We start from the raw sequence: 16,172 nt of genomic DNA, 5'->3' as shown, positions 1-16,172 counted from the left end.
GTAGAAAGCAGAGGAGAGTGACCATCGTCCCTGACAGGGCCTGGAGAGAAGCTGGGTTCTGGTAGGAAAGCGGCTGCCACAGTCACCCAGAGTCTTATTGGAGACAATTTTGTCTGTTTTTCAGGTGATTTCCTGCAGCACTTACCGGGGCTCTCCCTGCAGAGCAGTCCAGCTGCTGGGAAAGAGATTTGCGGCTGGTGTGGAGAGTGTGGGGCTGTCGGTCCCTGAGGGGCACAGCTCTCCGGGGTGCCGTGCTCTCCACCTCCCCCATCCAGAACGGGCTCACACCTGACACAGAGAGGCTGTTATTGTTCAAGCGCTGGACACTTCTGCACAGTCATTTTATCAGGTAAACGTTACTTGGAAATGGTTTTCCTCCCGTAAATCTCTTTGTGAAGGGATCAATCTTTTCAGTCCTCACTGTGGGGATAGCCTAATGTTAAACATAATAAAAAGCAAACATTCCCTACCAAACAACTCTTGACCCACTTAGAATACACCTTAAAAATGCCCCATAAAATGTAAAGCTTATGCACAAAACCTGACTGTAGGATTTTGTGAATGGACAAGCTGAAGGTTTTATGCATCAGCAATTCTTAGCTAAGGATTCTGGAATAACTTTGGACAACAGTTGCCATTTCTTTTAACACCCCAGTACCATCACACCAGGAGGTTCTGTGCTGTGCATTCCCTGAGTATTACAAGTGAGCAGATGACTTCTCTACCACTTACTGGCTGAGTTACTGCGAGTCCTCTGACATGCAGATTTACTGTGCAGAAAACCATTCTGTATTTCCAAAGGCCTTTCCTTGCCCCTTGGCGTTTCCTAAAACAAAAACAAACAAGCAAACAAAAACAAAAAACAATAACCAGATAAACAAGAAAAAACTCTATTGCTATGCAAGAAAATTTTGAATTGGTCTAATCTTAAAAATAAATTTTATCCTAATTTGGCTGGCACAAATTTCAGCCTGAATCAAAACATATGAAGAAAAATTAATTATTTAAAATAGATAGGATGATAAAGGAGAATGTAGCTCAAAACTTTGTTATAAATATTAGTGTAACAAAGTACTTTGTTAGAAGTATTGGTGTAACAAAATAATAAAATAAAAATAGATTCTGATCTTTAATCAAAACAGACAGAAAATTAATTGGACACTCCCAGTTGGTTCAGGTAGACTAATAGTTTGACGTGTGGGTGAATTGTAGCAAATGCTTGTCTAATTTCTGGGGTTAACTGGTGCTTTTGGGTACTCAAGCACCTTAGAGGGGTGTTATATTCAAGGGAGAAATTCTTAGACCCAGCTTTACGATGGTGGCTAGGTGTTCAACTTCTGATTTCAGAGGGTTGTTTTTAGTCAAAATACAATTTGCATGTTTAAAAACCACTGAGGATTAGGATTTTGTGTTTAAAAAAAAATCAGTATCTTCTACTTGGAAAATCCTGTTGCTTTTGAAAATATGGCCAGTAATTCTTGCACTTAAAAACTTGTAGATAAAACATTCAGGTTTATAAAGGCAGGTTTTTAGAATGGTTTGAAAATAAATAAATTATCACATCTGAATAACAGTCCATGTTAGGAGTAATTTCTGTACGTGTATAGTTCCTGCAAGTCCTGCTTTTGTTATGACATTGATCCTGAGGGAATCACAGTTGAAGGAAGAACGTTACTAAATACAGACAGAATATGGAAAGTGATATGAATACAGTAAAACTCCAAGTACAAAAGCGTTTTGCTCAGCAATATTCTACAGGGGCTAAAAAGACCACAAGAGCAGCATAAGAGCACGACCTGTATGTTCTAATCTTTCTGGAACCAACAAACACTTCATTCCAGAATTCTGACTTCAGTGGTTCTGTTTGGAGATACCTCAAGATCTAATGAGAGAAAATTTTCCTCTTGGACAGCAGGTGGAGGTATTGCCAAGTAGCAAAATCCTACTAGGGATTTTCAGTCCCATTCCCTTAAGGAACTGTTCAGAATAAGAAATACAGAGAAGATCCTTGAAAAGGAATTTTGAAAATGATTTTGCAGTGTTTCTCTTACCAGGTTAGGTAGCTTGGAAAGCCTTTGCTATTAGCTATAGATCCTAGATCCACAAAACTACTTCATTACAGGGCCTGCTCTCTGGCTCCTGGATTCATGGATCTTCCCTTTAATCCACCTCTCAATCCGCATTTGTTCAACTTCTAAATGGAAAATTAACATTGGCAAGCTATGTGCTTCTAAAAGGAGGGGTTGTACAGCCCTTGCTAGAGTTTCCCAGGGCCTTGGCCTCCCCATAACTTCTGTTTATCTGGGAAAAAGCTATGCTGAAAGTCACCAGAGTCTGACCACAAGAGGTTTTGGGTTTTGTCAGGAAAGGCAAAACCATGTTCTTCAAACGTCTGATGAACAAATACCTCTCCTCTCTAAAGTAAATGTCAAATCACCCCACACTTGTGGGAGTGGACCACAGCTTTCATGCTTACTTTGTTAGCCATCAGGATGTTCACCAGCCGTGTCGTTGGGTGAATGAGAGATTCGGCCTCCTTCCTGGGCAGATCTTTAAGTGACTGTCCATTTAGTGTTAACAGTTCGTCCCCTGGGCTCAGGCAACCATCCCTTAAAAAAAAACAAAACAAAACCCAACAAAACCAGAAACATTTGCATATTATTTTACAAAGAACAATATGGCACTGTTGTGCTACATGTCCCCTCACTAACTGAGGAGTTGGCTGCAATTCTCCCTTTGCCTTGAAGAGGGCTGCCGCAAGATGCCTTGATGTGTGATACATCTCATCCCTTGCTCGGATTTTCTCCTGTTGCTGTTCTATCCTGGTGATCAGTGGCTGCCTTTCCACATTTTGCTAACTTCTAGGCAAGATATTCCTCCTCTCTCACCATCTTGCATTTGCAAATTGATCAGAGACTATAAACACGCTTTACTCCCTGTCAGAACCTTGGTTCACATTGTTTTCCAGCAACCTTGGTAGGCTGGGGCCATCCTACACTGCCCTTTAATAGGGTGACTAGGAAATCATGTTTGAAAACTTGATGTGCACGCTCTCTCATTCTTCCAGGTTTTATTTCTTAGTGTAAATTGGGAAGCAATAAATTCCTGAATGTTCATAGTTCTATTTTTCTAGAACCTCGACCCATGTCTCCAAATGTAAGCGTAGTAAGAAGTTACTCCCAGGCATCACTGCTTTTCTCTGGAACAGAGCTTCAAGGCATAGCTTTTCACCCAAAGCTGGTCATGCAAACTCCATGCAAAAAAAAATGTCTCTCTAATAACTTGCTGACTCCATGTGTACGGTACCTGCTTGCTCGGCCTTCAGCAGGCACGTGGCTGCCTGTGAACCCTTTCCAGAAGGATGAACATTTTGGACTCCTGGAGAACTTGAATCCTGAGCTGCTGCTCCCCGACGTTGCACACAGCCTGCAGATGCAGCTGTCCTGATTCAGAAGATGAAAGGTTGCATAAAAGAAAATGTACCAAGGGTGTTAAAAGTTGCTTACACTTATCTTGAGTCTTTTTAAGAAATACAGAAAGTGTTCACATTCTTAGAACCAGATTGCCTCCAAGAAGAATAGGAGCAGGCCTTTAACACTGTGCAGTTGAGAAAGAACAGTGGTATTATAGAGTCAGTGTTTTAAAAAAGTTGTTTTCCTTAGAACTTCAGTGGCTTCTGGCTACAAGAGGGGAGAATTAGAATGTAGTGTCCCTTTGCATAGAGGGGAAGAGAACAAATAATAGACTTTTCACAGTAACTGGGCAAGCTTTGCCTATACTAACTATTATAAGAAAAGACAGGGAGGAAAATAAACACATGCCAGAAAATTAAATGCTCTGGAAAACAGAAGAGGTCTGGATGGAAAATAAGTGTATACAAAACACTAAAAGCTCCACCCCTGCTGCTGACTTGTTAAGTAGAGGCAGGGGAATAGAGAGGTCTGCAACAGTGGAAAATTCTTTGTCCACTCCAGACTGGTTGAAGTTGCTGTAGTCTGTGTTGCATCTGGAGGACTAATTGTAAGCATATTTTTAATGCAGTTGTGAATCATTAACACACGGCTACGCAGGAGGAGAAATAGTGTCTTAAGACTTTTAAGGAAAGCAAAGAATGGAGTGACTAAGCACATGAAGCACAACACATTTGACTAGGAAATATGCTCCTGTGGCACAAATATGTGAACACTTAAACATTCTAAAGAGGCAAGGAAAGCTGGAACGTTAGCACACAATTTCTTCTCCATTTGCTTAGTATATGTCCTGGTTCAAGTATTCACTCATTCTGCTCCCAGCTGAACGCACCTCCTCTGCCCTCGCCAGCCTCTCCATACTCCACAAAGTGAAGAGGACTCTCAGTGTATCCTGGTCCAGGCTTGTTCCCAAGAGATTTGTGTGACTGAGGTATAGATTTCTGAAGGGGAGGCAAATTTCATATGTTAGGACAGGCCACAAAATATAGCAGTGGTCAACTGTCTGTATTGCTCCCTGGGCCCCTGATCAGAGTGGCATAAACTGTTTCCAGTAATCTGCAGTCCTCTGAGACACAAGGAAAGCTGTGTAGCCACTTTCACCGTCAGTAGGGCTCCATTTCTGCCCTAAGCAGAGTTCCTCCAGCCCCGAGAGTGAGAATCATTATGCTCTTTCACCACAAATCAATAGGGATCACATCATACCTGACTGGCAGCAAACACAAACTTCAAATTTACAGCAATGTCAATAAAGGTCATTATCTTTTAGGCTGACTGCTGAAGCCTGGCTCCCATTCTGAAACCTGCCAGAGTAAATCTGAGGCTGTGAATGAATGAAGTATTTAGCTTGGAGCCCTAGGCTCACTGCAGGCTGAGTTCAGTAGGTAAGGGATAAGGGCTGTACTTGTATTGACTGACTCGTTAACTCTGTGGGTTTACTTGCATTCCAGATTGTCTGCTTTTAACGAGGAGTGTCTGAATTTTACGAAGCCTCTTTTGTTCACAAAGAGTGCTTCTAGTGAGTAATATGTTGGGAAGCGTATAAGCACGGACAGAATTCTGTCTTAAACCAGTTTGTTTGAACTCTAATGTTAGCTTTGGAGATTCTGTATTTACTTTTCACCCAAGATAAATATCTTGGGAAATACTTACTTGCAATCAGGATTACATTATGTTCTTTTTTTATATCTTATGGCAGTGCTTTGAAGTCTTCGGCATAGTAACAAAATAAAGATTAAAATTCTGATACCTTAAAATTTGAGATCTTGAGTAGCCAAAAATGTGAGCTCACTTTTCTGTTTGTTTGCATTGGTCCTTTATTTCAGGTATGATTATGAAATTACAGGCCAAATTTTGCATGCGTGAAGTATCCTTTAAAACCCAAGGGGTTTTCAATAGGGTAGTGTGCTTGCTCTAAAACATGAGAAATATAAGAGAGATATTAAAGGCAGGAAATTGGCTAAATATTTTGAGATGTCAGCTGATTGCGGATTGGGGGTGTTGTGAAAGAATAATGGTATTATAATCTCAGTGTTTAAAAAAGTTATTTCCTTTCTTTTTTCTGTAGTCAGAATTCAAATTTGGACTTGCCAACTTATCTTCTTATGAGTCTTTACTGTTATATAACGCTCCCCTGAAGTATATGTGTGCCCTCTCACAGATACTGGTCAGACATGCACGCAGAATTTTGCATAGCTATTCTCCATACTTCAGCCTCTTCTTGATTTTCCAGCTGATAGGCCTTTTCAGACTGTCTCCAACTCACCAGTGTTAAAAGTAGAGTCGTGCTGGTGCCTTACATATAACCTGTTCACAGTGTACAGCTACTGTGTTAGTGGTACCTGTAAATATCCTCATGATTTCATGTCCAAAAGTTATGTGGCTCTCACCAGTTTCACGGGACATCACAGAGTGCAGTGGGTTTGGCTTTGAGGTCTTTCAGTGCAGAACTGTGTGAGTCCCCTGGGGAAGACACTGTGTTTTGTACAATGGGACACGTGCCAGGCTGGAAATTCTGGGTTGTACTGGGACATACATGTGAAATGACACTAAAGCAAAACTGATACAGATATTTTTGTAAGAGCAGTAAGTTGCGTGCACTTAGTCACTAGGAAAGTAGAGGTTAAATCTGTTATACACTGCAGAAAAACCTTGGGAACATTTTTTGTTTACACATGTAGTCATCTTACCAAGCTGGGCTACATTTCAAATCAGCTCTGTGTCTCAATCGTTGCTGCAATTCATTTAGGTGAATAATTTAAAAAAAAAAAAAGTTTTTATTGGGCTGTGGACATGTGACAAGTATCTGTATGTTGTCAGCATCTGTATTTTTTGGGTCCTGGTTATAGATCACTGCATTCATATCCAAGTTATTGCAACACGACAGAAAATTAATAAAAGCTGTTCTGTAGAAAAATAAACATTTGACCCAATTCATGTGCCAGCAGTCAATTTGCTTTGGGTTTTGTTCTTTAATATCTTTTTTCCTGTCTCTCTGATTATTTTATGCGTAGAAATACTGTGGATGGTTCCAAGAGTAAAGACAGTATTTATTTTTGCACCCTTCTCCTTTTCAAAGCATCCTGCTGGTTTTGAAAGGTAATTTATAGCTCGGAATGCAATGAGTACTAAAAATTTGCTAAAAGAAGGTTGGCAGGTTTGGTGTGGGGGCAGGTGGATTCTAGTTCAACCTTGTCTATTCAGTATTAGAACATATGTTTAAACGTGAATTTGCTGCCAGTGAATAAAATCTCTGCTTATAAAGGGCTTTGCCTTCAAGCACTTCAAGACTCTGGGGAAACTTTTATCTGTGTTATAATATGCACTCAAAGAAAATTTGTATTTAAACTGCTTGGCTGAAAGATAAAAATCAAAGATGGAGTTCAAGAGCATTCTTTAATGCATTTTTTTCATAGGTGAGAGCAGATTAATTTTTCTTGTATTTAGTTCTGGAAAAGTAATTTGCACATCCAGGCCAACCCTCTCTTCCTGTCCCCCTTTTTTGTCATGCAAAATGCAAAGCTTCTGAGGATGTTTTTTTATCTGCCATTTAAAAGATTTCTTTTTCCTTCGTGTTTTCATTAGACATTTGTAGCCAGTCTCATCTCAAAACATCTAATTCCAGATGTTGTTTAGACATAAGGGTAACCATGGCATCTGTGGAAAACTGAAAAACTTTTGTGCGCTCTGAAAGTAAGACACAGTAGTTAGATTGTCTGAAATGAAGTGTTATACAAGGCTAGTTCAAGTAAGGTCTTGGACTCAGTTAACCAAGGGTATGACAATGAGCTGACTGACTGCTGGTTTAAAAAAAGAAAAGAAAAAAACCCCAAAACAAATAAACAAAAAAAATCTAACAACAGTACAATAATGAATTTAAATATTTAGCTTTTATGGCCTTCTGACTGTGAAATAGCTGGGATTTCCAAGAGAATAGAGTCTTTGGGGATTTTCTTCAAGAAGAATTTTTTTCTGCATCAAGTTTAACAAAGAAAGGGCCAGAGTTGCTCTGGCATAAACTCACTCTACTGGTTCTGATGTATCCTAGCCTGATGCTTTGGTCTTTGGTCTTATCAAAATATTTATAGTAAATGTAATTCATTTTCCCAGCAGCATATTCCCTGTGCAATCAATAAAATGGCAGAAGCTAGAAAGAATGATGCAAGGAGCAGGGCATGGGTTTAAGATTCTGCCCTAGACAGGCAATTCAGCACATCAGATGTTACAGAAGGACCTTTCCACCCATCATCTGGCCTTAAGTATGTTTTTCTGGGAGCCTTTGCCCTGGCTTGTGTTTTGCAGCACTCACTGTCTTAATGCAACAGCCTCTTTCCCATCTTTCTCTGAGGATGACATGGCTCTTGTGTAGCAAAATCGAAAAGGCTGGGAAGACAGAAAGAGAGAACAAGTAGGAAAAGTAAGGAGAACACATAAGTATCTAAATAAATGCAGCCTCCTCTCTTGGCTTTGTTTTTCTGTCCTGCCCACGGGCTCATGTTTGAGACATTACAGTCTGTTGCCATAGCACTTGTCCTGGTACCAAAGGGCCAGCTAACTGGTGTTTGCATAAAGGCAAGTTAAGAAAAGTATGTTCTGGTAGTGACCAAAGGAGAAAAATTACCTTTTGCTTTTTCTCTCCTTTGAGAAGAGGGGCAGGAACCAAAGGAAGCAACGGTACAGAAGTTTCTAGAACCAAATAGAGCCATGCAGTCAGATCAGCTCAGATCCAGTGTTTGCATAAAGAATCAGCCCTTCTCTATTCTGGTTTATTCTAGATACTATTTCAACCCTGCTGCCAGCCCCACTGACTGGTAATTCCCCATGCTTCCCAGGGCACTTGTGGTACAGGGAAGAGGTAATAGAATGTTTCTTGAATTAGTGGAAGTGCTTCTTGAAGCAGCTCTCAGACCCAGCAGAGACTGCTGTTCCCTGAAGAATAGGAGTTTGTATTGTCTATTTCTGCCCAGTTCTCCCAATAACTGGCATAGTCTCTGTAGTGACGTGACCAGGCAAGGACATCTTCCACAGTGTTTGCTGTGGCAGTGCTCATGGTATCAGATACTGCTTGCAATTTCTTTGGTTTCTTTTCAGGCCATCTGAAAATTGCTGATTTTGTGAGAAGCAAGCTATAAGGGAGATCTGCTTGTTTATGCATTGTCAAGCTGACATTCCACCATACCACACCAAGCACACCTCATCTTGGAAGCTATGTGGTGTGGCAGCTGGCTGAACAAATGACACCCTAGGTAACCCTGGGTCTCTGGACACGATGAGCAATAGTCAGTATAAGTGAATAGTGGAGCACAGATACCAAATGAATTAAAAGACTGTTCATCTGCTCTCATCGTTGCTGACAGAACACTAGAGAAGGAAAAGAAATCTTTTCTATTTAGTCTTGAAACACTATTTGATTTGCTCTTGATTTATTGCTTGTGGTGAATCTCATGCCCAGGGAGATACTTAAGGCTTTTAACAGAAAAAAGGAACTCGTATTTTGAATACTGATGTTACAGGTTCACCCTTACTCTGGAGAAGAAATGTACCGGGAACATTAAATCATGCAGCACTTCTAAACATTCTCCTCTCCTTCCATTGTGACAGCAAATATTAAGTTGTTCAGTTCTGTGGGAGTTATTAACACCTTCAGAGTTATGGTTAGGGCTGCAGGTGCTGGAAAGCAGAAGAATAATGGAATAGCCTCAGCAACACCACTGTAAGAATGGAATCAATTTTCTTGAACAAAGGCAAGGATCCTTCAGCTCTGAGTCACACATCATGAATTTCTAAAGTGTCACATGGAGATGGAGAGAGAGAGTATTACACTGGGACTTGAAAAATGCTTGTGGACTCCTTAACGAGAGAGGTCTTAGGCTTAAGCTTTGTTAAGACGTAGTACAGGAAGATTGTACTGACAGGCTGTTGCCATATGGAAGAGAGAGATCACTGCGTTCATAATACAGGGGAAAGCCTCAGCAACAGTAGTACAGGATAAGGTCAGTATGGCTGTTACCAAAGTTCATCCTATTTACCATGATGAGATAAGACTTTTTAGAATCACTCATTGATCCATGACTCTGAAAGGTATGGAAGATTAGCAAGTAGCATTTGAAGAGGTTTATATTGCTATGAGAGCTCTGGAGTGGGAATTTAATGGTACCCCTTGTCTGCAGGGGCACTAAGCAACCCAAATGCTGCTGTAAGGGACTGGGCTGATGACTAATTTATGTCACCATCCATCCCGGCTCCTGCCCCATCCTGGTCAGTGACACTGAGGCTTCAGCCAAAGAGTGGATTTATACCCTTAGCAGTTATATTTTATCTGTGCAAATGTATTAGTTATGGGACTTACCCTGTTCCCCAGATTCCTCTTTTAGCTGCTTACCAGCTATAAAAGGCAATGATCTAAACTTACAGCCTGCAATAAGATACTGAGTAGTTTCATATGGATATGGATCTCAACAGTTACTGGAGCCCTGCACGCTTTGGAGATACGCAAGCAAGTAGACCGTGGCAGCTGACACACACCTAAGTGCTTCAACTTTTAAAAAGAGAAGGTGGGGAAGTCCACAGGGGCCAGCTCCTTCACTCGCAGCAGGGAATCAGCAGTGTTCCAAAAAGGAGGCGATGGTATGGATTTCAGGTGACTGAGTGTATACTGGGACTTGGTCTTGTTTTCTGTCAGAATGTAATAGCAATTTGTTTTGGTTTTGCCTTCATGCTGGGACTCTGCCAAGGGTTGAAAAACCTTGTATCCATCCTGCTGCTGTCTTTGCAATGTTGGGCATGCTGTGATCATTAGCAAGAAACTCAAGGAGTATAGGGAGATTCTGATTTTCAGTAACACTGTGCCACTGTGTTTTAGACAGAGTTCTAGTTTTAACCAATTTCTATGGAAGGTATGTAAAATAAAATAAAATATATATAAGAAAAACATTTTAGGTGAAAGAATCAGTTCTTTCACATGAGTAACTATTTGCACAGATAAAAGGCTTATAATAAAGGAGGTACCAGGAGGATGCTTGCAGTGAGGTCCCTTTTACACATCAGGTAGAGAGAAAGTGGAAAATTAGGTTATGCTACTGAAAAGGAACTTTCTGAAAGCATCTAAATATATTGTTCAGGTTGAAAAGTTGTTTGGATTGTTAGTGTTAATATAGTTACTTGATTAAAGAATAATATTGAAATACAAGGCTGTTAAGACTTTTTATATCTCTAGGAAGTGTGATGTCTCTGGTGGTTTTAGAGCCATCACTAGCTTCTTCATGAATCAGAGGGAAAGAGCATCTTCCTACAGAATCTCCTGTCTTCCACAGTATTAATATAATTCGTGCATGCATAGCTTATGAGATCTTATGGTATTGCACTCTACAAATGTACTTTACTATAGTGACAGCTTTATATTTTGAGCTGAATTCTGTACTGCAGGTAGAACACACCAGCTGTGCTAATCTGAACACTGTGTGTCCTGGAGTCACTGATTTCAGCAGAACGTCGATCAGCAGAGTGCAACAGCACAGCAGGGATGCTAATACATTTTCGTATTGTTTATGCAGATCAGGAACACTGCAGGCTCTAAAAAAGCTGAGTAGAACCCTGTGTTCCTGAGAAATATGAGTTAATTTAGGAATTTATTAATTTAGAAACTACTGTAATGGGAAACATTACAATATACAGGACAAATTGCCTACCTTGGTGAGTAACTTTCTTCTCATGTTGTTGCAGTTCTCATTTGCAGCAGCTTTGGACTGGACCGTGCTGGTGATCACACGTGGAGGATCGGGTGGGCTGTCTTCTGTCTCCGATGTGCATGGCACTTGTGTTCTAGGAGAGCAGTCCAAGTCCTCTTGACCCCAGCTGGTAGACATCTCCAAGGGATCGGGGCATTTCTCGTCGGGACTTGACCCATCGTCACTGTTTTTGGCATTGCAAAGTATAAGTGATCTTGAAATGGAGCGAAACTTCCTCGACTTCCTGTTCCCAGCGTTGCTCTTTTGATCCATCTTCAGAGAGCCACTGCTCTTCTTCCTGTCATTCTCCCATTTGTGTGGCATGATACTTTCAATAACTTTCGCCGCTTCTCTGGTGCTAAATATCCTCCAGGAAAGGAAATATAAAAAGTAAGTTGCAATATACCCCACTTTCTCCCACTAATAACCTACACTACTGAAAAGCCCTAATGAATAAATCGAATCAACAGAGCCTTTCAGTCTGCGAACAGCCACGTGATATCTCATGACTTGCTAATTCTGTTTCTGCACAGTGCTCTACTAGATTCTCCTTCACCTTTTCATTCTCTTGCCATGTTCCTCAAGCACAATGGAGTGCTTTTAATAAAAGTTTGTGATGCTCCCATTGTCTCCTGGCTTTGGGCATCTGCTGAATTTGCATGTTGAAATCCCATATTGAAAAAGAGGATACTTTAAAAGCATTATTCTATCCTCCTAATATTATTTGGAAAGAACAAGCTCCTTCTGAAGCCTGATTCATGAAACCACTATAATTCAAAGAAGATTAATCAAATTGTTGACATTAAGTTCTCTGCCTGGCTCATCTGATTTGTAAGTGGTTTAGCAAAAGTAGATCATAGCCTTGAGAAAATAAGGAATGTCAGGCTGCTATAAAACTTCCACCTTTGCAGACCAGAACTCACTTAAGACAGTGCATTTAAGAGTAACAGAGAGATCCAGTGAAGCACTTAAGATGTGAATATCTGATTAGGGATTGAACTCTATAAAGGAATACAGCCCCAGTACATCAATCAAAAAGTGTCCTATTACAGAAAAGGTTTGTTTCAGCACATGATTCAGCATACAAAATTAAGGTAAAATGGAAGAAAATTTATACAATCAAAATGTGGCGGAAGTTGGAGCTTTTGTAAAATGAATAATGAACATGTTAATGCAACAAAGGGGGTCTTTGTAAAACTGTTTTCTTTTTCTCTCAGAAAAAGCTTTCTAGAAATACTTTAGTATGCATGTATCAGTGCTGAAAATTCAACCAGACAAACTCTAAATTAATTACTTTGACTTTCTCACCATTTTTATCATTGTATTTATTACACAAACTTTTTATTCTCCTCACAGTACCTAATAGATACTGAATGCTGTCATTCTGGGGAAAGTACCTATTGAAACTGAAGTATTTGCATAACGATGCTGTAAGGGTTACACACAAACCAGAAAATCAATGTAATTTGAAAAAACATTTCTTGGATATACTATTGAGAGAAAAAGTTTGTACACTGTGCTCTAAACTGGGTTTTTGTGTTTGGTTTGGGGTTTTTTTTGGTGCTTCTATGCAGAATTAATTAGGTACATAGGCACTTTGCACCTGAAGTGCCACTAGTGATACAGAAATGGAAGAAGGAAGGTTTTCTAAAGGCTCCTTACAGCCACAACCATAAACACAGTCCTGCAAACTCAGACCAAGCCACTTTCATATAATAAATCCAAGTCAACATTATAATAAATCTGCAGGATTATTTTTCTTGGGCTTTATTTTTTCCTTTTCATATAAATAAACAGGGAAAAACCAAAAACAGATGATAAGCACTATGCCATTGAGTACCTGTCTGAAGGAAGTCTATGGCATTGCTGAAGAAATCCACAGTTCAACATGAATCTGAATTTTTTTGAATTTGTAAAAATAAAAAAAATTTGTGCATGGCTTTTTCAGGAGAAGCAAGGAGGCCCCAGGGAAAAGGAGATTTATTTGGATGGTCCTTTCCGGTGTATTTGATAGTTAATTTTACTTTTTTCTTCCTTTCAGAGTAGCCTCTCTTCTTATGAATGACAAGATTGCTGTGATGGGGGACTGTCCAACAGCACAGCCATGTTCCCTTCCTGTGATGCAGAGGACACACTGAATAAAAGGACAATCCTGGACTGTATTTAAGGACACAGAGGCAAGAGGGGATGGGGAAAAAGATGACATAGATGGAGCTCAGTTTTAACACATGTACTTTGTAGTTGACACAGGGTCTTATTTCTCTAGGATTCATCTCCATTCCTGTACTATAGAGAGAACCTTCTTGTCAGAGCCTCTATGTGGTAATTTATTTTGAAGTACAGAGATGAAAAGTGCTATGAATTATATTAGAACAGTAATTTTGAGAACTAAGTAGTTGGTGGTTGTATAATTTAGCATCAAAAGTTTGCAATTTTTTTGTATGCTTCTTTGCTGATTACTTTAGCTAAAAACTGCCTAACACTATCACTATGAATATGTAAAGACTCTCAAGGTTTGAACATCTTGTTCGAGTCTTTTAAAAAGACAGTTCAGTCTACTATAATATAAATGAACTCAATTGCAATTTTTGAACTCAGAAATCCGTGTTAGCATCTCCAGTGTATTAGGAAATAGATTTAAGCCTATGATGTTGCATTTCCTGTATGTCTGAAGGAAGGTAAAAACGCAATCTGGCTCACTAGACCAGAATGTGGAGTTGAAAAAGCAGTGGGATGTCTGGGATAAGGGGAACTTCTGCAGGTCTCTACTCTCAGTACCTGGGCAGGAAGCAACAAAGCTACTTGCTGGAGGTGAGTGGAATGTGGATCACTTGAAAATCTGCAATAGGAATCAGCGTTCCTTCTGTGTTCTGATAATTGCTATTAGACAGTAGCAATAAAAATGTCAGAAATGAGCCCAAGTTGCACATTCAGACATAAACAGTCTTGCCTATGGGGGGAAATTAGAAGAAATAGCACTTTTCATTCAGGGATTTCAATGTTGTACAAACATAAGCTGCACTCTTACGCTTCCAAAGAGGAAGAATTTAAAAAAGAGCTATTAAGCATGTGGATAAGCAGAAGACTTGATATCTTAATGGTCAAAATGTAGCTCTCTGGAGACTGGCATGCTAGGATGAAGGATGGAGATATGCACGAGCCCTTTCTTGCTCTGCCTGAAGCTGCTGAGCTTAAGAAGGGAGTGCTGCCATCAGTACTAAATGCTCCAAGAGGTGCCTCTCTGGCTGTGCTAAGCATCTGGGATGCAGGGAACACACACAAGCACCTGTTGAAACAGGGAAGAAAACATTGCTCTAAGTGCATTCTGCTATCCCAGCCCCCTGTGATGCTCCTGAGGACTTTTACCTGCAGCAGAGAGAATTCTGCTGCCCTGCTTTGTCAGCTGTTTCCTCCTCCCCCACCCCCATCATAGCTCCATCCACTCAAAACCCGAGTTTAACCCTGAAGGACTTACCTAATCTCAAAGCGAGCCAGTGGTTGAGGTGAAAACAAACCCAGTAGACCTGAAGACCTCCAGTTAAATACTTGCTCTTGCTATAAGTATTTGATCACAAGTCCTAACTAGGGCAACATCCTCTCCAGAGCTGCTGATTCAGGGTTGCATAAGTGACAGAAATATAGGAGGTACCAAAAGCATAGTCTATATGTTTTCTGATAAAAATATCAAGAAATTATATTTTACACAGAAAACAACATCACAAGTGCCAGAGAAGCTTTATGATTCATTGCCATCTTCCACCAAATTTAATTCAAGGTATTGATGGCATGGACAATTACTTCAAAGTCAATTCTCTAAACCATTCATCTTTTCCTCCAGTGCACTCACTGCTTGTCATTTTCTTTTGCTGTTCTTATACCTCCAGCTCGCCTGATGGAAGCTGTCTGTGGTTTGTAATGCAAACCAAATGTTCCTTCTCTGTTTCATTTTTTTTCCTCAAGCTTTATTTTTCCAGCTTTAAGTTTAAAAAGCCCGAACTCAGTCTGTCTTCTACAAACAAAATACATGATTTGAGCTGTGCCCATTTGGTTCAAATTTTTGGTTGGATATTAAACCGAGCATTTACAAGATGCAAATAATTTGGTGTAGCTCCCAGATTGAATGTGAATGCCCTGCTGTTAACCAGACAGTAGGAAAGACAGAACCTTTCTTTACTAGCAAGAACAAGATGAGATTTACATTACCAAGTGATAACAGCATCCTCTTTTAATCTAGATCTCGCATTCTATTTTAATCTAGATCTTGTGATCTTTGTCAGATTCACTACTGAGCAGTATTATTAGCACTATTGCAGATGTCTAGGCTTCCAGGCAATAGGAAGAGCTAGAGATTTGGAATTTTTATAATAAAGAGTAAGAAATTACTGTAGAGTTGAATTTACTGTTTAAAAAAAAAATTTAAAAATTAAAAATACCTAATTGTAAAAGAAAAATTCAAAAGGAGGAACTTACAACAGCGAGGCAGACAAACCTGACTCCTGCAGAAGGCTGTTCCTCTTCATAGGCCTGGCAAAAAAAGACAGAGTGAATAATTGAAAACACACTCTCCTGGTGCCACGTGACTCAGTTTCAGTAATTCTGCTCAGTACATTGGAACGGAGCTATTGTTTCCTAATTGAAGAAAATGTCAGCAAGGCTAGATAAACAAAAGCAATGGGATGCAGTATTGGGGAAACTGTTTCCAGCAGGCTCCCAGCTACCCAGAGGTGGCAAGACCATTTAAGGAGTTTGTGTCGTTTGTTTTTACCCATTGCTCCCCTGTCCAAGGATTGATGGGGTTCAGACATGTTAACCCCACCTGAGGGGAGTTAGGGTGACAGCCAGAATCTGTGCTAATCAAGTGCAGGATTTTCTGCTGGAGGCTCAGATGGCAAACAGGTTTCTCATATATTTTAGTAGATATTTTAACGTTAAGCTAGTCACAGTTTCATAGACCACTTCTGCTCCAGGAGCAAAAAGT

General features: G+C 40.1%; 1 protein-coding gene across 1 annotated transcript in view; it reads right to left on the bottom strand.

Annotated features, from left to right (window-relative positions):
• Window positions 1-15,714, bottom strand: part of IL16 (interleukin 16) — a 30,035-nt gene extending 14,321 nt beyond the window's left edge. Inside the window, exons 1-6 of the mRNA XM_029958847.1 lie at window positions 15,665-15,714; window positions 11,156-11,561; window positions 3,307-3,443; window positions 2,477-2,609; window positions 733-826; window positions 146-288 (exon numbers count right to left, since the gene is read on the bottom strand). Coding sequence (XP_029814707.1) covers window positions 146-288; window positions 733-826; window positions 2,477-2,609; window positions 3,307-3,443; window positions 11,156-11,561; window positions 15,665-15,714 — 963 coding nt within the window. The remainder of the gene's footprint in view (window positions 1-145; window positions 289-732; window positions 827-2,476; window positions 2,610-3,306; window positions 3,444-11,155; window positions 11,562-15,664) is intronic.
• Window positions 15,715-16,172: the final 458 nt, after the last annotated feature.

Source organism: Manacus vitellinus, unplaced genomic scaffold, assembly GCF_001715985.3.
Source record: "Manacus vitellinus isolate BGI_N305 unplaced genomic scaffold, ASM171598v3 scaffold_16_pilon, whole genome shotgun sequence".
NCBI classification, from domain to species: domain Eukaryota; kingdom Metazoa; phylum Chordata; class Aves; order Passeriformes; family Pipridae; genus Manacus; species Manacus vitellinus.
The sequence above is the reverse complement of the archived record's forward strand: the minus strand, read 5'-3'. Positions and strand labels throughout refer to the sequence as shown.